The sequence below is a fragment of the Callithrix jacchus genome, chromosome 10 (assembly GCF_049354715.1).
Source record: "Callithrix jacchus isolate 240 chromosome 10, calJac240_pri, whole genome shotgun sequence".
NCBI lineage: Eukaryota > Metazoa > Chordata > Mammalia > Primates > Cebidae > Callithrix > Callithrix jacchus.
In genome coordinates, this window is record NC_133511.1 from 124,972,892 (window position 1) to 124,999,731 (window position 26,840).

At 42.8% G+C, this 26,840-nt stretch overlaps 1 protein-coding gene across 12 annotated transcripts in view; it reads right to left on the bottom strand.

The window, feature by feature from the left end:
• The window catches only part of CHKA (choline kinase alpha), a 67,194-nt gene that overhangs the window by 36,995 nt on the left and 3,359 nt on the right, over positions 1-26,840 (bottom strand). For 11 of the 12 annotated variants that reach the window (XR_004730782.3, XR_013523543.1, XR_004730781.3 and 8 more), the window contains exon 2: positions 10,619-10,730. Coding sequence is in view for 5 of the 12 variants with exons in the window: in XM_035263545.3 (XP_035119436.1) it covers positions 10,619-10,730 (112 nt within the window). In the remaining 7 variants the exon portion in view is untranslated. Of the gene's footprint in view, positions 1-10,618; positions 10,731-17,202; positions 17,307-26,840 lie in introns of all 12 variants that reach the window. The other variant, XM_078341596.1, reaches the window with a different exon arrangement.

Genomic DNA, 26,840 nt, shown 5'->3' on the forward strand with positions numbered 1-26,840 from the left:
CTGCACTCCAGCCTGGGCAACAGAGTGAGGCTCCATCTTATACACACACAAAAATCATAATATGGAAATAGGCACTATGTTCAATATAATGGTGGCTGCTGAACTAAGATGATATAAATAAGAGTACAGACTTTTTATAGAAAACAATTGGTCATCCTTATCCTTTTATGAAAAAAAAAGCAAGAAACATGGATGACATTCTCTTCTTCCTACCACCCCTTCCTCACCAAAAAATAATTAAATAGATCATTCTGCTTTACTGTCTCTTTTAAAGGTTTTACATAAACAGTAAGCTGACTTTTAAAAATGCGTTGAGACCTATAAATAAATAAGAAAGAATAATCCTGGTTGGGTGCAGTGGCTCACGCCTGTAATCCCAGCACTTGGGAGGCCAAGGTAGGCTGATCACCTGAGGTTAGGAGTTTGAGACCAACCTGGCCAACATGATGTCTCTACTTAAAATATAGAAATTAGCTGTGGTGGCACATGCCTGTAATCCCAGCTACCGAGGGGGCTGAGGCAGGAGAATCGCTTGAACCTGGGAGGCAAAGGTTGCAGTAAGCCAAGATCATGCCATTGCACTCCAGCCTGGGCAACAAGAGAGAGGGAAACTCCTTCTCAAAAACAAAAAAAAAAGAATAATTCTACTGTTAGCTAGACTCAGTTTCTAGGGTACCTAAATTCCTAAATTTTGGTCTAGGAAAATAATCCATCTTTCTACTGACCTAATATTATCTTCATGAGCTGAGTACTGAGCAACTCCCAGGCCATCGTATTCACCCTGAGAACAGGAGGATGTGGTGCATCCTTTGGATTCAGTTCAGTAGATGTGATGCTCATGTGGTCTTGGAGTGGCATGAACTTCTTTACTGTGTGGACTGTGGCTTCGGAGACCCCTAACACCCACCCTGGTTATCTCACCACACTCAACCCTCTAGGAGATAAATTATTTTTAACACAGGGGTGGCATCTGTTATAAACCCTGGCCTAAGCTGGGTGCAGTGGCTCACGCCTGTAATCCCAGGACTTTGGAAGACTGAGAGGCAGGCGGATCACGAGATCAGGAGTTCGAGACCAGCCTGGTCAACAAAGCAAAACCCCATCTCTACTAAAAATACAAACAAAAATTAGCTGGGTGTGTTGGCAGGCACCTGTAATTCCAGCTACTCAGGAGGCTGAGGCAGGAGAATCGCTTGAACCCAGCAGGTGGAAGCTGCAGTGAGCCAAGATCATGCCATCACACTCCAGCCCGAGCAACACTGCAAGAATCTGTCTCAAAAAAAATTAAAAAATTTTAAAAAAATCCCTGGCCTGCCAAGTCCCTGTTAATGATGCAGCTATGTTCCATCTCAGGTGAGGTGGGGCAGGAGAAAGTGTGAGAACCATGACTCTATAGAAGGTGCAGTAGTCATGAGACTCTTTCAATTAACATTTTGCAGTATACTTTCTTTGCAATATGTCTTCTTCTCAGAGTTACCATGGACCCTAGCCTTACTTCTTCCTGATTTCTATCAAAAAAATTAAACCATCCTGCATTTATTGCTTTTATGGTTTCTTACAGCACTTTATTGAACTCCTGACCTCAGGTGATCCACCTGCCTCGGCCTATTACAGGTATGAGCTACCATGCCTAGCTGCTTATAGCACTTTCTGAAAATATTTTACAGAACACATTAAAATGTGAGATCTCAATGCAATGATTTAAAGTATACCTTATGTGATTATTTAATGAGCACATACGAATGATGAGAATTTAAACAGATAAGTGATTTCTAACACTTTACATTGTCTCTAGAGTGTCTTCAATTATCCCAAGAACCATTCTAAAACAACTTCATTTTTTTGGACACTAATAATTGCAAAATTGGATGACTTGATGAACATCACTAGGAAACTAGTACTTCTAACATACTTTAGGCAACATAAGCCAAGACAGGTGAATGGAAGCCCAGGTTTTAAAAAGGCCCATTTCAGAACCTTCTCAAAATCTATGTCTGATCCAGAGCAACCTGCTGACCCAACACTCCTCAGACTTCCAAGACTAAATAAAATACCTTCCCTATAAGTATCCTGAGGGTTAACTTGCAAGCAACACTTTTAAAAGAAGTGTGTCTTCACCTTCACTTCTCCAGCCAGGCTGACATGCTTTCACATCAAATCAGCACTGCAGAACTCCCTAAGGTCTCAGGTACCCAGCTAAGACATATGAAAGTGTACTAACTGCTAACTGCTTGTTTCTAATTCTGACTAAAATATCAAATATATATGGTGTTTCCTTAGTGCTGAAAGTGGTGTGAAGGAAGGACTTAAGTACTTTTCTTCAATTAAGTTATCAAGTTGAGGTCCATCAATTTCTAAAATTCCTAAGTGTTTGTCATTTTCTACTGAGGAAACAGAAGAAAGGGATCTGATTTGCTTTGGACCAAAAACAAACAAACAAAAAAAGTGATATATTTATTACATAACATTCTGAAATCTTAATCACTGTACCTCTTTAAGCACAGCGTGAACTGTAGCTGGTGCTACTTAACAAGCATTACAACCTTCTTTTTTAAAAAGCATTTCTTGAATCCAAGAACTAAAAGAAATTAAAGCTGTAGAGAATGCTCCAACTTCAGAGGTCTCATACTATACCGTGAATCGTGTCTGTCACCTGGAAACCAGAGTGCTCCAGGCACGATCGCATGGACAAGCCTGCAGCAGAGAACACATGCACATACAGCTAAAGTGGTACATTACCCCCAACGCCCTTCACGCCACCCAACATAAAGACATTCCTTCCCAGAGAGGGGTGGGCTGTGCGGTCAAACCATCGTTCCATGAACCAGAAATCTGCATTGGCTTCATGCTAGAAATCCCAAACATTTAAGACCAGCAAGACAAAGACACTTTGAATATGTCAAAATTAGACATAGTAGTCTGTGGTTTATTTGGTTATCAAAAGAAGGCACCAAAGCAGGTATGAAAGGACTATTGGTAGTAATTTGGGAACTATCTTAGGAGAGTATCAGCTAAAGAAATATTAGGTTAGACCAAATGGGAATGCACAACACTAGAAAAATGTTTTACTTCTGAGAGGGAAGTTCTGACTACCTTAGGAATACATAATTATATCATACTCAAAGTATAAGGGAACTTTTTTAAAGCAGAGTGAACAGAACAACTTAAACTCCTAATGACCATAACACAATGAGGAAAAAGTGACAATTCACGGAATTCAGTTACCAGGGACATGACTCCTTCAAAGGGCACCAGCAATACTGGTCTCTGCATGGTGCGACGTTAGTTCCATAAAGAAATAGTTTTAAGCAGCTGATTTCTTAGTAGCCAGTAGTTTAATACTAACTATGAGTTGTTCTATATTTTATTGTAGCTTAATTTTTAACTGAACTGGGCTAAGAGAAAATAGGAGGAAGACATTTGTTTTCTAGATTCAAAAAGGACAGTGTCAAATTTTACTCTTTTGAGTTGCTAATACATATCTGCGTTGTGCCTTGATGCCTTTAATTTTATTATTGTTAGTACTCAAACAACCACTAATATTAGCCTTCTATTACTCAAAAAACAAACAGAAACAATTTTCCAGACAACATTCAAGAGAGATCTTTGATGTGTATTATAAACATTCATGCCTGTGAGACCGCTCGTAACGGTGAGGCCAAATCTCTCCATTCATGCACAGAAGGAAGTGGCTTAACACAGAGTCACTGTTCTGACAGAGGAAGAGACAAAGCAATCCTCTGAGACTTCCGCCAACTGGCACAGGTTACATTGAATGAACAATACGTACTGACATTTGTGTCTTCCACAATTCATGATAAATAAGCAAACTGGTTATTTGTAATCAGCCAAACTTGCTTCTCTGAAAAGGCTGCTACTGGACGTTGCAGAGCTCATGTTCCTTCCCAGTATCAGAAAGGAAAAAAATCAAGTTACATTTATAGCTAATTTTATACATTTACTCTCTCTTCTAGCAATTTTATCTCTTTCCACGATGCAAAGGCTGAAGTATTACTTCTCAAAACTTCTATTAAATTATCCTCCTTTAGTTCAGGGTAGTTTTACAGTTGAGTTTGGTTTTCATCATCTATGCAGCTAATGAAAATAACCTTATTTCCATTAAAATAAAAGATAGTCTATATAAAACAGACACTAAATTATACTGACATGCATTATTTTAAGATCAGACCAATATTTTTATGTTTAAAAATTTCCCTACCAATAATACTGTATAGTTGTATGTGTCTTATCTTGTTCACATTTTCAAAAGGACCCATTCTTGATCTTGCCAAACACAGGAATTTTCATAAGACCCCTAAAACTAACACAAATCCTAAACAAAACCTCCAGAATACAGTCAGAAGTTTGCTTCTGTCTCATCTTAGATTTCAGAAATAAGGGCTGCAAAGGACAGATGTTTGTGGGACAGAAGCTGTGGGGCTAAACCCAATCAAAAAGTTTTACCTTGGTTTTCTGGCACTTAACCCTTAGAGAACTGTACCAAAGAGCAGTCATTTCACTGTCACTATGGAAATAAAGGAAATTAGACATCTCACAATGCCAAGATGAAGAAAAAAGAAAGTTGAGAAGCATCTGGTTATTTTAAACTAAATCACTTGTAAATCATTTGTTGATCAAAGAACATGTAAAATGTTACCTCTGACTCACAGAAGTAAAATGTTCAAAAGCTTAAAACAAGGAAGGTAAATAGAAAGAAGGGACATACTAAATTAAACCTGTCATATAAGCAAAAATGCAAAATATTCTCAGAAAATACATAGGCCTATTATTTGTGCAACAGTCTTCAATTAACATTTTTCAAAGGAGTGAATTCTAACCCACCTTAAAGGATGCTACAGCTGCATTTATAAAGTTGGCTGTGGGAGGATACCAGTTATATTTGTTTTTTGTTTGAGATAGTTTCACTCTTGTTACCCAGGCTGGAGTGCAATGGCGTGATCTCGGCTCACTGCAACCTCCGCCTCCTGAGTTCAGGCAATTCTCCTACCTCAGCCTCCCGAGTAGCTGGGATTACAGGCACATGCCACCATGCCAGGCTAATTTTTATATTTTTAGTTAGAGACGGGGTTTCGCCTTGTTGACCAGGATGGTCTCGATCTCTTGACCTCATGATCCACCCACCTCAGCCTCCCAAAGTGCTGGGATACAGGCGTGAGCCACCGCGCCCAGCCCAGTTATATTTGTATAAATACACATACATGTATAGGAATGATATATGTATGCTTTCCCATAAAGTAGGGTAAAAAGAAGGAAAGCAGAAGATTTGAGTCATACCATATTTAATTCTCTCTTTAACCCATAATTTTATGAAATGAATGTGATTTATTATTTGGGGCTGTGTATTTGCTGAGCACATCTCTCAATTAATGCAAATCCTGACAATTTATTAACAATTCTGGTTTTTTGTTGTTGTTGTGATAGGAACCAAAACCCTCACTGTAAACCATAAATATCCCCTTCCATTATAGGCCAGATTCATTCTAAAGAGTTGGCTATATATCAGCAATTTCATCACACAAAGACCCCAGCAAAAATAAAAAATAGAAACTCTAAAGCTCATTTGAAAATATTTGAAAAGGAATTTAAAACCCCCAGCAAAGTGTTATGGCAGCTCAGCTTCTAAAGCACACAGCAGCTGCTGCCGGCTGACATCTTAGGAGCTTCAAAGCCTGCTTTCTACTTTCCTTCTTTCATACCAAAGCCATCTTTCCGAGTTCCTGATTCTGGTTCCCCTTCTCATGTTGTTACAATACTCCCAATAACCAACAGTCTCCAGTGGCCATTAGTATCTGAAACCCTAAATGGCAACTAGTATGCCTTCTAGGGAACAGGCACACTTAACTCTGAGACTCTAGGCTTCATGGTTTACTAAGCTTAAACTACAACCAAAAAACTGTGCTTGAACTAAGAATCCACCAAGTGAATAATTATATTGAAAATATAGATTCCTACCTACAAAGCAAAGAAATGGCTTTTTTCCAACAAAAATGAGCTTTTTGTCTATGTCAACTGTATTGTCAGAGGCGTGCTTATTATCCATGTAGAAAATCATTCATTTTATTTCCCTGAGATGGGGTCTTTCTCTGTCCCCTAGGCTGCAGTGTAGTAAGGTGATCTTGGCTCACTGCAACCTCCACCTCCTGGGCTTAAGGGATCTTCCCACATCAGCCTCCAAAGTAGCTGGGACTACAGGCGCACGCCACCAGGCCCAGCTAATTTTTAACAGAGACATGGTTTCGCCATGTTGCCCAGGCTGGTTTGAAACTCTTGGACTCAAGCAATCCACCTGCCTCAGCCTCCCAAAGTGTTGGGATTACAGACCTGAGCCACCACACCCAGCCCTAACTTCCCTTTCTATCCAAGGTGCTTTCAAATATGGTTTCCACCTTTCATCAGTAGATATAGCTTCAGGAATGAAACTCATTTAACATTTGCCTAATAAAAATATAATTGAGAAGCTAAATGTAGGGTGCCTCCCCTCAAAATTAGAATTATACATAAAACATACTCCATTCTATTAGTTTGGTAAGAGTTAATTGTATTTTAACTGGCTTATTCTTTTTTTTAATTACTTAATAGTTTTTCTTAGAAATAAATAGGGCCATAGAATACTGTTCAAACAAATTTTATTTCCAGACAATTCTATCGTATTTAACTACTGTCAGGTAATTCTTCCAGACTGCTAAAATTTAGAAATGGAAAAAAGACTTAACAATTGACAATCTTTTTTTGAGATGGAGTTTCGCTCTTGTTACCCAGGCTGGAGTGCAATGGCGCGATCTCGGATCACCGCAACCTCCGCCTCCTGGGTTCAGGCAATTCTCCTACCTCAGCCTCCCGAGTAGCTGGGACTACAGGCATGCACCACCATGCCCAGCTAATTTTTGTATTTTTAGGAGAGACGGGGTTTCACCTTGTTGACCAGGATGGTCTCGATCTCTTGACCTTGTGATCCACCTGCCTCGGCCTCCCAAAATGCTGGGATTATAGGCGTGAGCCACCGCACCCGGCCGACAATTTATTACAGAAAGGCTAATTGCCAAGTTGTAGGCTATGCTGCAGCTGGTATTTACTAGTGATTCATATAATAAACCAGAACATTCTAGAGGTGAGCTGTCCAATACAATGGCCATAAGCTACACATGACTATTTTAATTTAAATTAATTAAAATTAAATACAATTTAAAATCCAGTTCAGGCCGGGCGCGGTGGCTCAAGCCTGTAATCCCAGCACTTTGGAAGGCCGAGGCGGGTGGATCACAAGGTCAACAGATAGAGACCATCCTGGTCAACATGATGAAACCCCGTCTCTACTAAAAATACAAAAATTAGCTGGGCATGGTGGCTCGTGCCTGTAATCCCAGCTACTCAGGAGGCTGAGGCAGGAGAATTGCCTGAACCCAGGAGGCGGAGGTTGCAGTGAGCCGAGATCGCGCCATTGCACTCCAGCCTGGGTAACAAGAGTGAAACTCCGTCTCAAAAAAAAAAAAAAGGAAATGAAATTGTCATAAATCAGATTTAAACAATAGTTTTATATCACAGTTAATTTCAGCATCTATTATTCTTAATTGCTGTAGAATGTAAATGGTCCTCAAAGAAAAAATGACTATCAAGACATAACACGCCAGACGCAGTGGCTCATGCCTGTAATCCTAGCATTTTGAGAGGCCGAGACAGGTGTATCACTTGAGCCCAAGAGTTTGCGACCAGCCTGGGAAACATGGTGCAACACTGCCTCTACAAAAAATACAAAAATTAGCCAGGCGTGGTGGCTCACTCCTGTAGTCCCAGCTACTCAGGAGGCTGAGGTGGTAGGATCACCTGAGACCAGGAGGTCAAGGCTGCAGTGAGCCATGATTGTGCCACTGCACTACAACCTGAGTGACAAAGTGACACCCTATCTCAAAAAACACAGGCTCATCAGTAAAAGTGCCAAAATCACAATTAAATATTTCAAAAATTGTACTTTGAAACTGTAACTTGATCAAATTTAAAACCAAGCTGCATGGTGAACACAAGAATCTTCTCTGCTTGTGTATTAACAGCAAGGGGTCAGTGTTTTCAGTTAGGATCAACCGTGGGCCTAGCTGGATGCCAGCTATCTGTACCTAATTACAAAGTGACATCAGATGTCCTTAGCAAGTGCACACATTTGTAGAACAGCTATGTACCTTCAAACATGCTAACTTGTTCCCAGCATTTTTAGATCTTAACCATTTTCACAGCCTGAGTCAAGGAAAAGCTATCCAATAAAAGGGTTTCTTCACGTTATGATAATTTTTTTAATGAATTAACATCTAGACTGCCAATTTGAACTTTAATATTTCTAAATATATTATCAAATATCAGAGACATGGGTATAACTGCTTTTTAGATTGAGCTGAAATAGACTGGTCTCTTAAAAAATTTAGTTTGAAAATTGCTCTATTTCATTAAGATGAAAATGGGCCCTTCCAGGCCGGGCGCGGTAGCTCACACCTGTAATCCCAGCACTTTTGGAGGCCAAGGTGGGTGCATCACGAGTTCAAGAGATTGAGACTATCCTAGCCAACATAGTGAAACCCCATCTCTACTAAAAATACAAAAAAATTAGCCAGGCGTGATGGTATATGCCTGTAGTCCCAGCTACTCAGGAAGCTGAGGCAGGAGAATTGCTTGAAACCGGAAAATGGAAGTTGCAGTGAGCCGGGATTGTGCCACTGCACTACAGCCTGGTGACAGAGTGAGACTCTGCCTCAAAAAAAAAAAGGGGGCTCTTCCAAAGAAGATTAAAACAGGTATCAAAATCCTACCACAGGCCAGGTGTGAGGGCTCATACCTGTAATCCCAGCACTTTGAGAGGCCAAAGCAGGCAGATCACCTGAGATCAGGAGTCTGAGATCAGCCTGGTCAACATGGTAAAACCCTGTCTCTACTAAAAATACAAAAATTAGCCAGGCGTGGTCGCATGCCTGTAATCCCAGCTACTTACGAGGCTGAGGCAGGAGAATTGCTTAAACCCGGGAGGCAGAGGTTGCACTGAGCCAAGATTGCGCCACTGCACTCCAGCCTAGGCGACAGAGCCAGACTCTGTCTCAGGAAAAAAAAAGAAATCCTACCACAGAAATACATCAACTTGGCCAGGCGCAGTGCCTCACGCCTGTCCCAGCACTTTGGGAGGCCAAGGTGGGTGGATCACTTGAGGTCAGGCGTTCGAGACCAGCCTGACTAACATGAACAAACCCCATCTCTACTAAAAATAAAAAATTATCCAGATGTGGTGGCATGTGTTTGTAGTCCCAGGTACTTGGGAGGCAGAGGCAGGAGAATCGCTTGAACCTGGGAGACAGAGGTTGCAGTGAGCTGAGATTGCACCACTGCACTCCGGCCTGGGCAACACAGTGAGATTCCATCTCAAAAATTAAATAAAATTTTAAATAAATAAATAAATAAAAATACAAAATTAGTCGGCATAGTGATATATGTAAACCCAGCTACTTGGAAGGCTGAGGCAGTAGAATCGCTTGAACCCAGGAGGCAGAGGTTGCAGTGAGCCAAGATTGCCCCATTGCACTCCAGCCTGGGCAACAAGAGCAAAACTTCGTCTCAAAAAAAAGAAATACATCAACCAAACATTTCTTTGGGGGTCAATGAAATAGTAAATGTGTGACATTAATAATAATAATAATAATAATAATAAACCCAGACAAGTTGGGACATCCTATAACTGGATAATTTAATAGGTACTTTAATTAAGAATTAGATTATTTGGCCAGGTACGGTGGCTCAAGCCTGTAATCCCAGCACTTTGGGAGGCCGAGGTGGGTGGATCACGAGGTCAATAGATCGAGAGACCATCCTGGTCAACATGATGAAACCCCGTCTCTACTAAAAATACAAAAAAAATTAGCTGGGCACGGTGGCACATGCCTGTAATCCCAGCTACTCAGGAGGCTGAGGCAGGAGAATTGCCTGAACCCAGGAGGCGGAGGTTGCGGTGAGCTGAGATCGCGCCATTGCACTCCAGCCTGGGTAACAAGAGCGAAACTCCGTCTCAAAAAAAAAAAAAAGAATTAGATTATTTACGTAATACTAAAATTTAAAAATAATCTTTCTAAATTTTTGTATTACGTAAATAATCTAATTCTTTTTTTTTTACTGCAACAAACTATTCAAAGTTTTAAAGAAATCTCAGAGAAACAGTTACTAAATTCAGCTTCGTTGAGATCATACTTTGTTAACTAAGATCTTTTTGATTATGTTATAAAAACAATACCTTCTCCACATTAGAATTTTACAATCTAAATATGAGTTGAAAATTTTAATCAATATGTAGAACCAAGAATCATCAAGCATTATTAAAGATTTAACCAACGTTGTACCTTCTCTGGATGTAAAACTGGGAATATTCATACTAGTTTACTAATAAATAATAACTAAAAAACAGGAATTAACTTAGAATGCAAACCAAGTTGTGCAGCCCAATTAAAGTAAAAGCGATATACTTAAATATCGTTAGTAACACCAGTAAGTGTTTAAAATCTCTTTCCAGGTATCTGAGGACAGAGGATTTAAAATGGTAACAGGCCCCCCCTCCCAAAGTAGCCTACCGACTCACCATCTGCAAAATCGCTCCGTACAGCCGCAGGAGCACTTTCCGAGGCTCGTCACCAACAGTGGCTGTGGTGTCAGGTAGAGAGCACTGGAACAGCATGTTGCTAAGGCCACCTCTGTGGGAAGTAAGAGGACAGTAAGTATCTGCATTGAAGGTGAGCTAAATCACTCTTCTTGGCTAAATATGGATGAAAAGTCAGGGTTATACAACTGTTATCTTGTCTCAATTTATTCTCTCAATTAACTCCACCAGTCGCATTAAAAACAGACTAATTCCCTATCTGTTTTTCTAGATTAGAGGTGGGGAAAGTTCTGAAATTGAGAACAAAGAAACCTCCTTCCCACATACCCGCAAACTCATATTCTTCTAGAATCCAAAATCTCCATTATATTTCTGTAACTAGTAGGTTACAATCTTTTTTGTTTTGAGACAGAGTCTTATTCTGTTGCCAGGCTCCAGGCTGGAGTGCAGTGGCATGATCTCGGCTCACTTCAACCTCCACCTCCCAGGTTCAAGCAGTTCTCCTGCCTCAGCCTCCCGAGTAGCTGGGACTACAGGCACACGCCACCACGCCCAGCTAATTTTTGTATTTTTTAATAGAGACACAGTTTGACCATGTTGGCCAGGATGGTCTTAATCTCTTGACCTCATGATCCGCCCGCCTCAGCCTCCCATTAAAATCTTGAGGTAATATTTAAACCTTCCTCTTTCATTTGACATATATTAATAGTTCCAAGATCGTCTATGCTACTGTTACTAAAAATCTGTCAACTGGTTTTGACTAGCAGCTTTTTCAAAAACTTGCAACATTAACTGTTCTCTAGGGCCTTCAGATGAAACAGGAAACCTCAATACTCTAATCACACACACCAAGTAAGTAGCTAAACCAGGAATCAAATCCAGGCACACAGCTTCAGAGTCCTTGCTTGTAACTAATCATAGAGTTGTCAGAGACAGGAGGCAAAGCTGGAGAGCACCATGTGCCACATTAAAGATGTCATAGAGGGCCGGGCGCGGTGGCTCATGCCTGTAATCCCAGCACTTTGGGAGGCCAAGGAGGGTGGATCACCTGAGATCGGGATTTTGACACCAGCCTAGCCAACATGGTGAAACCCTGTCTCTACTAAAAATACAAAAATTAGCCCGGTATGGTGGCAGGCACCTGTAATCCCAGCTACTTGGGAGGCTGAGGCAGGATAATCGCTGAAACCTGGGAGGTGGAGGTTGTAGTGAGCCAAGATCGTGCCACTCTATCCAACATGGGCGACAGAGCGAGACTCATATCTCAAAAATAAAGGTGTCATAGTAGCTGTGTGAGCTGCAAAATCACCTTATCTCAGGACTACTCTCTTTAACCTATGACACAAATGTCTCCATGTCCTATCACTTAACAAATCACTACAAATGTAGTGGCTTACAACTGAAAACAGATTCTGACTGAGCTAATGAATTTTTTTAAATAAGGGTAATTAGGTGGAAATGGGGAGTTGGTTTAAGTTTAATGGGTACAAAATTTCAGTTTGGGAAGATGAAATCATTCTGGAGACGGATGGTGGTGATGGTAGCACAGTGTGAATGTACTTAATGCCACTGAACTATAAATTTTAAAATTGGTAAAATGGTATTTCTGATGCTGCTTATTTTACTACAGTTTTATTTAATTTATTTTTATTTTTTTCAGACAGCTGGAGTACAGTGGCGCTATCTCTGCTAACTTCAACCTCCGCCTCCCACCCACAAGAGATTCCTCCTGCCTCAGCCTCCCAAGTAGCTGGGATTATAGGCAGATGCCACCATGCCCAGCTAATTTTTGTATTTTTGGTAGAGATGAGGTTTTGCCATGTTGTCCACACTGGTCTCAAACTCTTGACTTCAGGTGATCCACCCACCTCGGCCTCCCAAAGTGCTAGGATTTCAGGTGTGAGCCACTGTGCTTGGCCTTATTTTACCATAGCTTTAATAAAAAAAGAATGAAGTACTGATATATACTACAACAGGAAACTTCAAAACATTATGCTGGCCGGGCGTGGTTGCTTAGGCCTATAATCCCAGCTACTTGGGAGGCTGAGGCAGGAGGAATCTCTTGTGGGTGGGAGGCGGAGGTTGAAGTTAGCAGAGATAGCGCCACTGTACTCCAGCTGTCTGAAAAAAATAAAAATAAATAAAACTGTAGTAAAATAAGCAGCATCAGAAATACCATTTTACCAATTTTAAAATTTATAGTTCAGTGGCATTAAGTACATTCACACTGTGCTACCATCACCACCACTTTGGGAGGCCGAGGTGGGTGGATCATGAGGTCAAGAGATGGAGACCATTCTAGTCAACAAGGTGAAACCCTGTCTCTACTAAAAATACAAAAAATAGCTGGGCATGGTGGTGCGCGTTTGTAGTCCCAGCTACTCGGGAGGCTGAGGCAGGAGAACTGCTTGAACCCAGAAGGCGGAGGTTGTGGTGAGCTGAGATCATGCCATTGCACTCCAGTCTGGGTAACAACAGCAAAACTCCGTCTCAAAAAAAAAAATTATGCTAAGTGAAAGAAGACTGTCACAAAAGACCGCATGTTACATGATTCCATTCATATGAAATGTCAGAACAAGAAAATTGATGAAGTCCATTACTGGCTGCCAGGATTTGGTGGGGAGGGGGTACTCAGGGGTAGAGGATGATAGCTAAAGGAAACAAGGTTTCTTTTTGAAAGATGAAAACATTTTAAAATTGACCATGGTAGGCCGGCAATGGTGGCTCAAGCCTATAATCCCAGCACTTTGGGAGGCTGAGGTGGGTGGATCACGAGGTCAAGAGATCGAGACCATCCTGGTCAACATGGTGAAACCCCGTCTCCACTAAAGATACAAAAAATTAGCTGGGCATGGTGGTGCATGCCTGTAATCCCAGCTACTCAGGAGGCTGAGGCAGGAGAACTGCCTGAACCCAGGAGGCGGAGGCTGCGGTGAGCCGAGATCATGCCATTGCACTCCAGCCTGGGTAACAAGAGCAAAACTCCGTCTCAATAAATAAATAAATAAAATTGACCATGGTAACAGCTGTCAGTATCTGTGACTACACTAAAAGCCACTGGATTGTATAATTTAAATGGGTGAATTGTATGGTATGTGAACTCTCGTTTTTTTTCTTACCAATTAAAAAATATGAATGTGCTTCTAACACAAACAATTTTCCCCAGATTTAAGTAAGATATATTTAAGAAGTTTTTTCAAAGGTTACTTAAAATCAAAAACCATCATGAGTGTCTAGGAACAAGACAGCAAAGTCAGGATCTATTTTCCCAGAAGGTTGTCTACCTTAGTTAAGAAGAACAAAAATAAAGGCCGGGCACAGTGGCTCACGCCTATAATCCCAGCACTTTGGGAGGCCAAGGCAGGCAGTTCACGAGGTCAAGAGATTGAGACCATCCTGGCCAACATGGTGAAACCCCGTCTCTACTAAAAAAATACAAAAATTAGCTGGGCCTGGTGGGGCATGCCTGTAGTCCCAGCTACTGGGGAGGCTGACGCAGGAGAATTGCTTGAACCCGGGAGGCGGAGGTTGCAGTGAGCCGAGATCGCGCCACTGCACTCCAGCCTGGTGCCTGGCGACAGCGCGAGACTCTATTAAAAAAAAAAAAAGAACAAAAATAAAAGAGAACCCAAGGTTCTTGTTTTCCCAAAGCAAGCTGTGAAGCAGGCCGACAGTGTATAGATCCAAGGAACAAAAATCAGCCTTAACCTCTCTGCTAAACTTGGGGTGGCGCCTCAACTGCGTGGCTTAGCAGAATCCCCCTGCCGTGTCTGGTCACAGCCAATGTAAGTTTCTGGCTACTAAGCAACAGAACAGGCATTAAAACAGAGTTAAAAGCCCTAGTTTTTCTTCCGGTCACATACTCTGGAAATCTCAGTCAAATGCAAAAGCAAACAGATGAAGTACTGTTCTAAATTGTGTAACCTGATTCAAAGCTTACTCCCGTACTGCTAAAGAAGGAAAGCAGACTAGCTTGGCCAGAAACAAGCTCACAACCCGGAAACCCTTCATCTGTTTTGTATTACCTGAAGCCTCTATTGTTCAACAGGTCTTAGTGAATAAATTGTCAATTATTTTTTAGTGACAGTCAAAATAAATGAAGCAACATAATTGGCAGCAATAACCCAAACTGAAAACTTAAGTAGAAAAAAAGCCAGTTACCAATGAGTCAAATAATATGATTAGGGACAATAAAATCTGGTGGGAAGAAATGCCAGAAATGGTAGCAAAAATATAACAGTCCAATTTATCATATAATTAATCAAAAATATCCTCCCACGTAAAACCTTAGGAGCGCTCAAAGATTTGTAAGAAGTTTTTAAACCACAAACATTTTATCATCTGGCATATCAGCTTTATAAGTCATAATTAAATATGATCGGCATGGGCTGGACATGGTTGCTCATGCCTGTAATCCTAGCACTCTGGGAAGTCGAGGCAGGCAGATCACTTGAGGGAAGGAGTTCAAGACTACTCTGGCCAACATGGTGAAACCCTGGCTCTACTAAAAATACAAAAATTAGCCAGATATGGTAGCATATGCCTGTAATCCCAGCTACTGGGGAGGCTGAGGCAGAAAAATTGCTTGAACCCAGGAGGTAGAGGTTGGAGTGCACTCAAACCTGGGACAAGAGCAAAACTCCATCTCGAAATTAATTAATTAATTTATATACACACACACACACACACACATATATGAGAGGCACGAGATATTCAAGCAAATCTCAAATATGGTGACAATAACACACTTATTCCACATTCAACACAATGAAAGGAAGGAAACAGAAAAGAGCAGGAAGTACCTGCTGGTAGAAATTCTCACCCCTGCCCTCCAGACCCAGTGGTGCAGGCATCACTAACCAACTCATGATTCATTAAAACAGAATACTAAGGGAATAATAAGCAGTATAAAGAGGTTATTTTACATAAATTGTTAATCAAAAATTAAAAGATTCACTTCAGCTTCTAAGGATAGCCAGAACAACTAGGCAAGAGAAAGAAATAAAAGGCATCCAAATTGGAAATGAAGTTAAATTATCCTTGTTTGTAGACAAAATGATCTTACATATAGAACACCTTAAATATGGCTGGGCGCGGTGGCTCACACCTGCAATCCCAGCACTTTGGGAGGCCAAAGCGGGCAGATCATGAGGTGAAGAGATCGAGACCATCCTGGCCAACATGGTGAAACCCCATCTCTACTAAAAATACAAAATTAGCCAGGCACGGTGGTGCATGCCTGTAATCCCAGCTACTTGAAAAACTGAGGCAGGAGAATCGCTTGAACCCAGGAGGTAGAGGTTGCAGTAAGCCAAGATCCCGCCATTGCACTCCAGCCTGGGCAACAAGAGTAAAACTCCATCTCAAAAAAAAAAGTATAAACATTATGAATAATGCTCCAGTGCTTCAGCATTTACATCAAATACACAGGTTATAAAATTATAAAATTCTGGCCAGGCACAGAGGCTCATACCTGTAATCCCAGCATTTTGGGAGGCTGAGGCGGACAGATCATCTAAGGTCAGGAGTTCAAGACCAAATTGACGAACATGGTGAAACCCCATCTCTATAAAAATACAAAATTAGCTGGGCATGGTGGCGCACACCTGTAATCCCAGTTACTCAGGAGGCTGAGGCAGGAGAATTGCTTGAACCCAGGAGGTGGATGTTGCAGTGAGCCAAGATTGCACCACTGCACTCTAGCCTGGGTGACAGAGTGAAACTCTGTCTCAAAAAGAGAAACAAAAAAAAAAGAGGTTATTAAATGGCTGTTACATTCTACAATACTCTAAAGCCAAGAAAAATCCGTGCTACATGTTACAGTGATACAACTTAGTAAGCTGCCCAAGGTCTTGAAATATGCCATCTCTAGGCCAGGCACAGTGGCTCACACCTGTAATTCCTGCATTTTAGGAGGCTGAAGTGGGGAGATCACTTGAGGTCAGGAGTTCGAGACTACCCTGGCCAACATAGTAAAACCCCGTCTCTACTAAAAATACAAAAATTAGCTGGGCGTGGTGGTCAGTGCCTATAGTCCCAGCTACTCAGGAGGCTGAGGCAAGAGAACTGCTTAAACACAGGAGGCGGAAGCTGAAAGTGAGCTGAAATCACACCACTATACTACAGCCTGGGCAACAGAGTGAGACCCCATCTCAAAAAAAAAGGAACATACATACATACCTACACACACACACACGCCATCTCTAATGTCAAACACCTATTTTTAATTATTTGGGTTTTTCCCTATCATTTTCAGCAACGGGGATATTTTGGGATTCATGTGTGTAAGTCAGCTGAATGAATGGTCAGGAAGATGACAAACCTGAGGAACTGTTTGCTCCAATCTATAACACAAAGATTTCCACCTAGTAAATTTTTTTTTTGAGACGGAGTTTCACTGTTGTTACCCAGACTGGAGTGCAATGGCATGATCTCGGCTCACTGTAACCTCCGCCTTCTGGGTTCAAGCAATTCTCCTGCCTCAGCCACCCGAGTAGCTGGGACTACAGGTGCGTATCACCATGCCCAGATAATTTTTTGTATTTTTAGTAGAGACGGGGTTTCACCTTGTTGACCAGGATGGTCTCGATCTCTTGACCTCGTGATCCAGCTGCCTCGGCCTCCTAAAGTGCTGGGATTATAGGCATGAGCCACCGCGCCCGACCTCCACCTAGTAAATTACGATAAGAGGTTACCAAACCAACTGTATTTTGCTGAAAAGCAAATAAGTCACTGAAACCTCTGCAAACTTTAAGTCTTTTTTTTTTTTTTTTTTTTTTTTTTTGAGACTGAGTTTTGCTCTTGTTACCCAGGCTGGAGTGCAATGGCGCGATCTCGGCTCACCGCAACCTCCGCCCCCTGGGTTCAGGCAATTCTCCTGCCTCAGCCTCCTGAGTAGCTGGGATTACAGGCACACGCCACTGTGCCCAGCTAATTTTTTGTAATTTTAAGTAGAGACGGGGTTTCACCATGTTGACCAGGTTGGTCTCGATCTGCCGACCTCGTGATCCACCCGCCTCGGCCTCCCAAAGTGCTGGGATTACAGGCTTGAGCCACCGCGCCCAGCCCAAAGTTTAAGTCTTTAAGTCACAGGGCACCCAGTCCATCACATACAGGGTTCAGGCCCCACGGCTGAGGGCCTGGACCCAGGAGAAAATACAGCAGGCAGTTTCATGAATATCATCTAAAAGTCAAAATGACTAGAAAAAAAAATTCACAATATAACGAGTGCCTCAGCAAAAAAGTGGTCTTTAAGCCACAGGGCTGGGTACATAGAAAAGAGAATACAGCAAAACATCAGAACAGCTACTGAATTTACAGCAGAAGGAAAATAAGCAGATTTTTGAAAAATTTCTTCTAACCATATAAAATTCAAATTGCAGCTACGGCTCAGGTAGAAAAAAAAGTGCTGCAGTAAAACATCAGCATCTATGTGGACTAATCAGGAAGGTCTTAACTCCCAGCTCTCTGAACACAAGAAAAGCCAGCAGGTACCATTAAAAGAACAGGCGAGGCCAGGCACAGTGGCTAACACTTATAACCTATCTCAACACGTCAGGAGGTCAAGCTGAAAGGATTGCTTGAGCCCAGCAGCTGGACACCAGTGTAGGCAACATAACAAGACCCAATCACTACAAATTTTTTTTTGAAATCAGCCAGGCAGGGCCGGGTATGGAGGCTCACACCTGTAATCCCAGCACTTTGGGAGACCAAGGCAGGCAGATCATGAGGTCAGGAGATCAAGACCATCCTGGCTAACACAGTAAAACCCCATCTCTACTAAAAATACAAAAAATTTAAAAATATATATGTACAAAAAATTAGCCGGGTATGGTGGCTCACGCCTGTAGTCCCAACTATTATTTGGGAGGTTAAGGCAGGAAAATCACTTGGACCTGGGAGGCAGAGGTTGCAGTGAGCTGAGATCACACCACTGTATTCCAACCTGGCCCACAGAGAGAGAGTCCGCCTCAAAAAAATAAAAAATAAAAAAAATTGGCCAGGCATGGTGGCATGAGCCTCTGGTCCCATGTACTTGGGAGGTTGAGGTGGGTGACTGCATGAGCCTGAGAGGTCAAGGCTGCAATGAACCATAATCATGTCACTGCATTCCAGGCTGGGCAACACAGTAAAACCCTGCCTCAAAAAAAAAAAAAGAACAGTCCAACCCAGGTAGAGTGCTGACTCTGCACAAAATAGCTGTGTGACCTTGGGCATGCCTCCAAGCCTGTTTTCACACCATAAAATAATACAGCAGCATCTAACAGAGGTTTCTGTGAAGACTGCATGAGATCTTATGCTGTTCACTTATCAGCACCAATTGCAAAGCAAAGGTTAATCTTTAAGAGGATGCCGGAAGGAAGAAAGGGTAAAGCTCAGTCTTAGTAATTCTACTCCAGTATGTCTCAGCCTTGATGCTTCGTATCTGGGGCCAGGTCATTCTTTGCTGAGGGGCAAGTCTGCCCTGTGCACTGTAGCAATGTTTAGCAGCAACCCTGCCCTCTATACACTAGACACCAGCTGTGCCACCCCCGCCATGGTAACAATAAAAACATGTTCAAACCTTACCAAATCGGGGGGATAAAATCACCCCACTATTCTACTTTTTCCATGATTCTTTCTGCAGTTTTTACCTATTTTCCCTTCCCCAAAATTTGAACACCAATTTGTTCTCTAGCTTGATTCCCAACGTATCATCTTTTCCTTCCAAAATAATTTCTTCCTCCTGATTTGGCTACTTCAGCTAACAGTAGTGCCTTTTTGCCACTCACCCAGGCTCAAAATCTTCCTTGTTTCCAATGGCCTGGTCCTCTTCCTATCTCCCGAAGTCTCTCCTCCTTTCCATTCTCATTGCTCCTGCCCAAATATACATCCTCATCCATCCCCCACTACAGCAGGCTCGTCTCTGGTCTCTCAGCTTCTTGGTCCCCTCTCCCCTCTAAGATATTCCCCAGACCACCTCAGAAAGTGTTCCTAAAATACAAATTTCAAGCCACAGTCCTCGGAACATAGCATGCTTCTCTACCTACCCTTCCCATCTAGGAGGTCCTTCCACTAAGCACGGTCAGCAGTACTCCCTCCCACTTTCTCATAGAGTGCTTGCACGCCTTCTAGCCTAGGCTGACTCCCAGTCAATACTTGACAAAAAGAGTACTAGGCACATTAAGATATGTAAATACATTATGAAAGACATGATTGCGATCTAAATGGGAAAACTAAAGATAAGCGTTATGCCCCAACCACACAGCAGAATGGGGAGATTCGTTGCCAGCTGACAGAGAATGGAGAGATCCTGGAAAGAGGCCAGACAGGCTGACAGGACTCCACTGGAGGGGAAAACAGGAAGAACGTGGACATCACTGAAAGCAATATATGATAAACAGCAGAAGTGCTTTTATTATTATTATTATTATTATTGAAATTCTACTCCTAGCTGGGCACAGTGGCACATGCCTGTAGTCCCAGTTAATGAGGAGGTTGAGGTGGGATGATCGCTTGACCCGAGGAGTTCCAGGCTGCAGTGAGCTATGGTCCCGCAACTGCACTCCAGCCTGGGCAACAGAGCAAGACCCTGTCTCCAAAAAAAAAAAAAAAAGAAAAGAAATGCCACTCAACCTTCTGGTTTCCAGTCCAGCATGTAAGTTTAGAAGTCGTCACCTGATCCTAACAACATGCAAAAAGCTGAGTGAACTGAAAAATCAACTCTCAAAGAAATAAGCTCAAGAGGGAAACTGCTGCCCCTCAAACTGGACAGACAGACAGACAGACAGATACAGAGAATCACAATTTACTGGGGCAAAATCCTCCACTAAATCCGTCTTAAGGGTAGGAAAACTTTAACTATAACTAAAAAATGGCTGGAGGCTCAGTGTGGACAACTGTGGGAGTTTAAAACTCCAAGGGGACCCAATTACTGGGGAGCCCCATCCTTTGATGAGTTTTATCTCTAGGAGTTCCACCAGTTCCTTAGAATGAAGACTGGGGGTAAAAAAAATCCCTTCATGCTTCCAGCAGAGGAAGAGGCAAGTGAACCATTTTTAAATATGTGTTCTTAACAAGGTCTGCCATCAGGAGAAATTATTTTACCAGCGCCTGACCTGTTGGGATTTTCTCAGAGTCAAACCTTCCTGGAAGAAGGGAAATATACAATTCCAGCCCCCTCTGGCCATCCTGTCCCACCTAAGGGAGGAGGAAAACTAAGAAAAACGGGAAAGTTCACAGTCTAGGTGCACAGGCTCACCAAAAGACAGACCTCACCATAGGACTACAGATTAAATATTCAAAAATCAACTAATAGGCTGGATGTGGTGGCTCATGCCTGTAATCCCAGCACTTAGGAAGGTTGAGGCAGGTGGATCACTTGAGGTCAGGAGTTTAAGATCAGCCAGGCCAACATGGTGAAACCCTGTCTCTACTAAAAATACAAATTTTAGTACACACCTGTAATCCCAGCTACTCAGGTGGCTGAGGCATCAGAATTGCTTGAACCCAGGGAGTGGAGGTTGCAGAGAGCCAAGGTCATGCCACTCCACTCCAGCGTGGGTGACAGAGTGAGACTCTGTCTCAAAAAATAAAATCCATTAATATAATCTACCACATCAACAGGCTAAAGAAGAAAAATCACACAATCATATCAGTAAAATGCGAGAAAAAGCACCTGACAAAAGCCAACACCCAATCATAGTAAATAACTCTCAGAAAATGAAGAATAGAGAGGAACTTCCTCAACTTGATAAAGAACATCTATTAAAAAAAATCTACAGCTAACATCATACTTAGAAAGTCACAGCTTTTCCACTAAGGACAGGAATCAGGTAACAATGTTCCCTCTCACCACTTTTTTCAACATCATAGGAAGTCCTAACTAATAAAACAGGATAAGGAAATTAAACATGTACAGATTAGGGGCCACGCACCATGGCTCACACCTATAATCCCAGCACTTTGGGAGGCTGAGACGAATGGATCATAAGGTCAGGAATTCAAGACCAGCCAGGTCAGGACAGTGAAACACTGTCTCTACTAAAAATACAAAAATTAGTGAGGCATGATGACTGCGCCTGTGATCCCAGCTACTCGGGAGGCTGAGGCAGAGAACTGCTTGAACCTGGGAGGCAGAGGTTGCAGTGAGCTGAGATGATGCCACTGAACTCCAGCCTGGACAACACGGTAAGACTCTGTCTCAAAGAAAAAAAAGTATACAGATTAGGAAGGAAGAAAGAAATAAAACTTTGTTTGTAGATGACACGATTGTCTATGTAGAAAATCAGAAAGAACTGACCAAAAAAAAAAATTGCTGGAACTAATAAGAGACTATATACAAGGACTACAAGATACAAGGTTAATACATAAAAGTCAACTGGTGGGCTGGGCGTGGTGGCGCACGCCTGTAATCCCAGCTACTCGGGAGGCTGAGGCAGGAGAATTGCTTGAACCCAGGAGGTGGAGGTTGCGGTGAGCCGAGATCACGCCATTGCACTCCAGCCTGGGTAACAAGAGCAAAACTCCGTCTCAAAAAAATAAAAAATAAATAAAGTTCATAGGGAGAGGCAAAAGACTTAGAATAGCCAACACAATAATGAAAGAGAATAAAGTCAGAGGACTTTATAAGCATCTGAAAAGATCTTCAACATCACTACTTTTATGATTCAAGAATCATTAAAAGGTACATTAATTAGGCCAGACGTGGTGGCTCACGCCTGTAATTCTAGCACTTTGGAGGCCCAGGCAGGTGGATCACCTGAGTGAGACCAGCCTGGCCAACATGGTAAAACCCCATCTCCACAAAAAAATACAAAATGAGGCCGGGCGCAGTGGCTCACGCCTATAATCCCAGCACTTTGGGAGGCAGAGGCGGGTGGATCACAAGGTCAAGAGATCGAGACCATCCTGGTCAACAAGGTGAAACCCCGTCTCTACTAAAAATACAAAAATTAGCTGGGCATGGTGGCGCGTGCCTGTAATCCCAGCTACTCGGGAGGCTGAGGCAGGAGAATTGCTTGAACCCAGGAGGTGGAGGTTGCGGTGAGCCGAGATTGCGCCATTGCACTCCAGCCTGGGTAACAAGAGTGAAACTCTGTCTCAAAAAAAAAAAAAAAAATACAAAATGAGGCCAGGCATGGTGGCTCATGCCTGTAATCTCAGCACTTTCGGAGGCCAAGATGGACCAATTACCTGAGGTCAGGAGTTCGAGATCAGCCTTGCCAACATGGTGAAACCCTGTCTCTACTAAAAATACAAAAATTAGCTCGGCATAATGGCAGGCACCTGTAATCCTAGCTACTCAGGAGGTTAAGGGAGGAGAATCACTTGAACCCAGGAGGCAGAGGTTGCAATGAGGTGAGATCGTGCCAACGCACTCCAGCCTGGGCAACAAGAGTGAAACTCCACCTCAAAAAAAATAAAATAATATATAGCTGGTTGCAGTGGCTCATGCCTGTAATTCTCAGCATTCTGGGAGGCCAAGGCAGGTGGATCACCTAAGGTCAGGAGTTCAAGACCAGCCTGGCCAACATGGTGAAACTCCAACTCTACCAAAAATACAAAAATTAGCCAGGCGTGGTGGTGGGCACCTATAATCCTGGCTACTAAGCTGAGATCATACCACTGCACTCCATCCTGGGCAACAAAGTGAGAATCTGTCTCAAAAAAAAAAAAAAAGGAAAAGGAAAAAGGCATGACCAGACATCTCACCAAAGAAGACATACAGACAGCAAATAAGCATCTGAAAAGATTTTCAACATCATGTCAACAGAAAGTTGCAAATTAAAATGAAATACCATTACATACCTATCAGAATGACCAAACTCCAGAATGCTGACACCACCAAATGCTAATGAGGACATGGAATAACAGGAAATCTCATTCACTGCTGTTAGGAATGCAAAATGGTACAGCCACTCTGGAAGAGTTTGCAGTGTGTTACAAAACTAAACATAATTCTTACCATATGACCAGCAATCATGCTCCTCAGTATGTACCCAAATAAGTGAAAACCTGCACGTGAATGTTTAGAGCAGCTTTATTCATAATTGCCAAAACTTTGAAGTAACCCAGATGTCCTTCAGTAAGTGAATGAATAAATAAACTGTGGTATATCCAGACAACAGAGTATTACTCAGTATTAAAAAGAAGTGAGCTATCAAGCCATGGAAAGACACAGGGAGGCCAGGCACGGTGGCTCACGCCTGTAATCCCAGCACCTTGGGAGGCCGAGGAGAGCAGATCAGATCAGGAGTTTGAGACCAGCCTGGCCAATGTGCTAAACCCCAGTGTCCACTAAAAATACAAAAAAATTAGCCAGTGTGGTGGTGCATGCCTGTAATCCCAGCTACTCGAGATGGTGAGGCAGGAGAACTGCTTGAACCCTGGAGGCAGAAATTGTAGTGACCTGAGATTGTACCATTATCCTCCAAACTGGGCGACAAAGTGAGACTCTGAGGACAGAGAGAGAAAGAGAGAAAGAGAGAGAGAGAGAGAGAGAGAGAGAGAGAGAGAGAGAGAGAAGAAGAAGAAGAAGGAGGAGGAGGAGGAGGAGGAGGAGGAGGAAAGGGTAAGAGAAAGAAATCTAGAAGAATAGGAAGAGGAGGAGGAAAGAGAAGAGAAGAGGAGGAGGAAGAAGAGAGGAGGGAGGAGGGAGGAGAGAGGACAGAGGAGGGAGGAGAGACAAGGGAGGAGAGAAGAGAGAGGAGGGAGGAGAGAAGAGAGTAGAGGGAGGAGAGAAGAGAGAGGAGGGAGGAGAGAAGAGGGAGGAGAGAGGAGGGAGGAGAGAAGAGGGAGGAGAGAAGAGGGAGGAGAGAAGAGGGAGGAGAGAGGAGGGAGGAGAGAGGAGGGAGGAGAGAAGAGGGAGGAGGGAGGAGAGAGGAGAGAAGAGGGAGGAGAGAAGAGGGAGGAGAGAAGAGGGAGGAGAGAAGAGGGAGGAGAGAAGAGGGAGGAGAGAAGAGGGAGGAGAGAGGAGGGAGGAGAGACGAGGGAGGAGGGAGGAGAGAAGAGGGAGGAGGGAGGAGAGAAGAGGGAGGAGGGAGGAGAGAAGAGAGAAGAGGGAGGAGAGAAGAGGGAGGAGAGAAGAGAGAGGAGGGAGGAGAGAAGAGGGAGGAGAGAAGAGGGAGGAGGGAGGAGAGGAAGGAGGAGAGACAAGGGAGGAGGGAGGACAAGAGGAAAGGAGGGAGGAGAGAGGAGAGAGGAGAGAGGGAATGAACACAGGGAAATTCAATGCATACTATCAAGTGAAAAAAGCCAAACTGAAAAGACTACTTACTATATGATTTCAATTCTATGATATTCTGGAAAAGCCAAACCTATGGAGACTGCAAAAAGGATCAGTGATTGGCTGAGGTTAGGAGTAAAAGACAGATAAACAGACATTAACTATACAGGATTTTTAAGGCAGTGAAACTATTCTGAATGATATTACAGACGGTCTCCAACAGATGGTCCAACTTACAATCTTCAACTACACAATAGTGCAAAGGTGGTGCGGATTCGGGAGAACCGGAATCGCACCTTTCATGTATACTTCAAGCACACATAAAACATTCTGTTTTTCATTTTCAGTACAGTAATTAATAAATTCCATAAGACATTAACACTTTATTATAAAAACAGACTGTGTTATTTTGCCCAACTGAGAGTTACTGTGTAGGTGTTCGGAGCAAATGAAAAGCAGGCTAGGCGAAGCTATGCTGTTCAGTAGATTCAATATATTAAATGCATTTCAATTTATGACGGTTTATCAGGGCATAACCCTGTTGTAAGTAACCTCATCATAAGCAGCATCTGTACAATGGTGGACACATGTCATTATATGGTGGCCGAAAACCACAGAATGCACAACACCAAGAATAGCCTGTAATACGCTATGAACACTGAGTGATAATATGTCAATGTAGGTTGCTCAGTTGTAAGAAACGTGCCATTGTGTGGGGGATACTGAGGAAGGGGAAGGCTGTGACTGTGTGCAGGCAGGGAGTTATATGGGAACTCTCCGGACTTTCTGCTCAATTTTGCTGTGAACCAAAAACTGCCCTAAAACTGGGCCCAGTGGCACACACCTGTAACCCCACCTACTCAGGAGGCTGAGGCAGAAGGATCGCTTGAGCCCAGGAGTTCAAGACCAGCCTGGGTAACACAGTGAGATCCCCCATCTCTATACAAACAAACACAAACTGCTCTAAAAAATTAAGTGTATAGGGCTGGATGCAGTGGCTCCCGCCTGTAATCCCATCACTTTGGGAGGCCTAGTGGGCGGATCATGAGATCAAGAGTTTGAGACCAGCCTGACCAATATGGTGAAACCCCATCTCTACTAAAAACATAAAAAAAATTAGCCAGGTGTGGTGGCATATGCCTGTAGTCCCAGCTACTTGGGAGGTTAAGGCAGGAGAATCACTTGAACTTAAGAGGTGGAGGTGGCAGTGAGCCAAGATCATGCCACTACACTCCAGCCTGGACAACAGATTAAGACTCCATCTCAAAAAAAAAAAAGAAGAAAAAATTAAGTGTATTAGTTTAAAAAGGAAGAAAGAAAAAGAAAGCCAGCAAGCCAGCCACCCAAGGAACCAAACTTTCCAGTAAAAACAAAGTGTAAATAAAATTTTATCTTGAAAAATGAAACTGGCCAGGCGCGGTGGCTCACGCCTGTAATCCCAGCACTTTGGGAGGCCGAGGCGGGTGGATCACGAGGTCAAGAGATCGAGACCATCCTGGTCAACATGGTGAAACCCCGTCTCTACTAAAAAAAATACAAAAAATTAGCTGGGCATGGTGTCGCACACCTGTAATCCCAGCTACTCGGGAGGCTGAGGCAGGAAAATCGCTTGAACCTAGGAGGTGGAGGTTGCAGTGAGCTGAGATTGCACCACTGAACTCCAGCCTAAGGTGACAGAGCAAGACTCCATCTCAAAAAAATAAATAAATAAAATAAAAAGGTAGGCCAGGACTCAAGTTTAGACCATGCAAACAAGTTTGGATTTTATTTACCAATATCTGAAAAATCCACAGCAATAGGATATAGAATGAATTAGGAGGAACACACAAAAGGCAAGAAGATCTACAACCACCTCCTGTTACACTGTCTAAGCAAGGACAGCAAAGGGAGCAGACAGAAGGTAGGAGACACAAAAAGTTCATCAGGTCTCAGTTACCACTGCGTGCAGAGGATGGATTTCTGGGGAAATGCAGAGTTAGAAATGATGCTGGGGCTCTA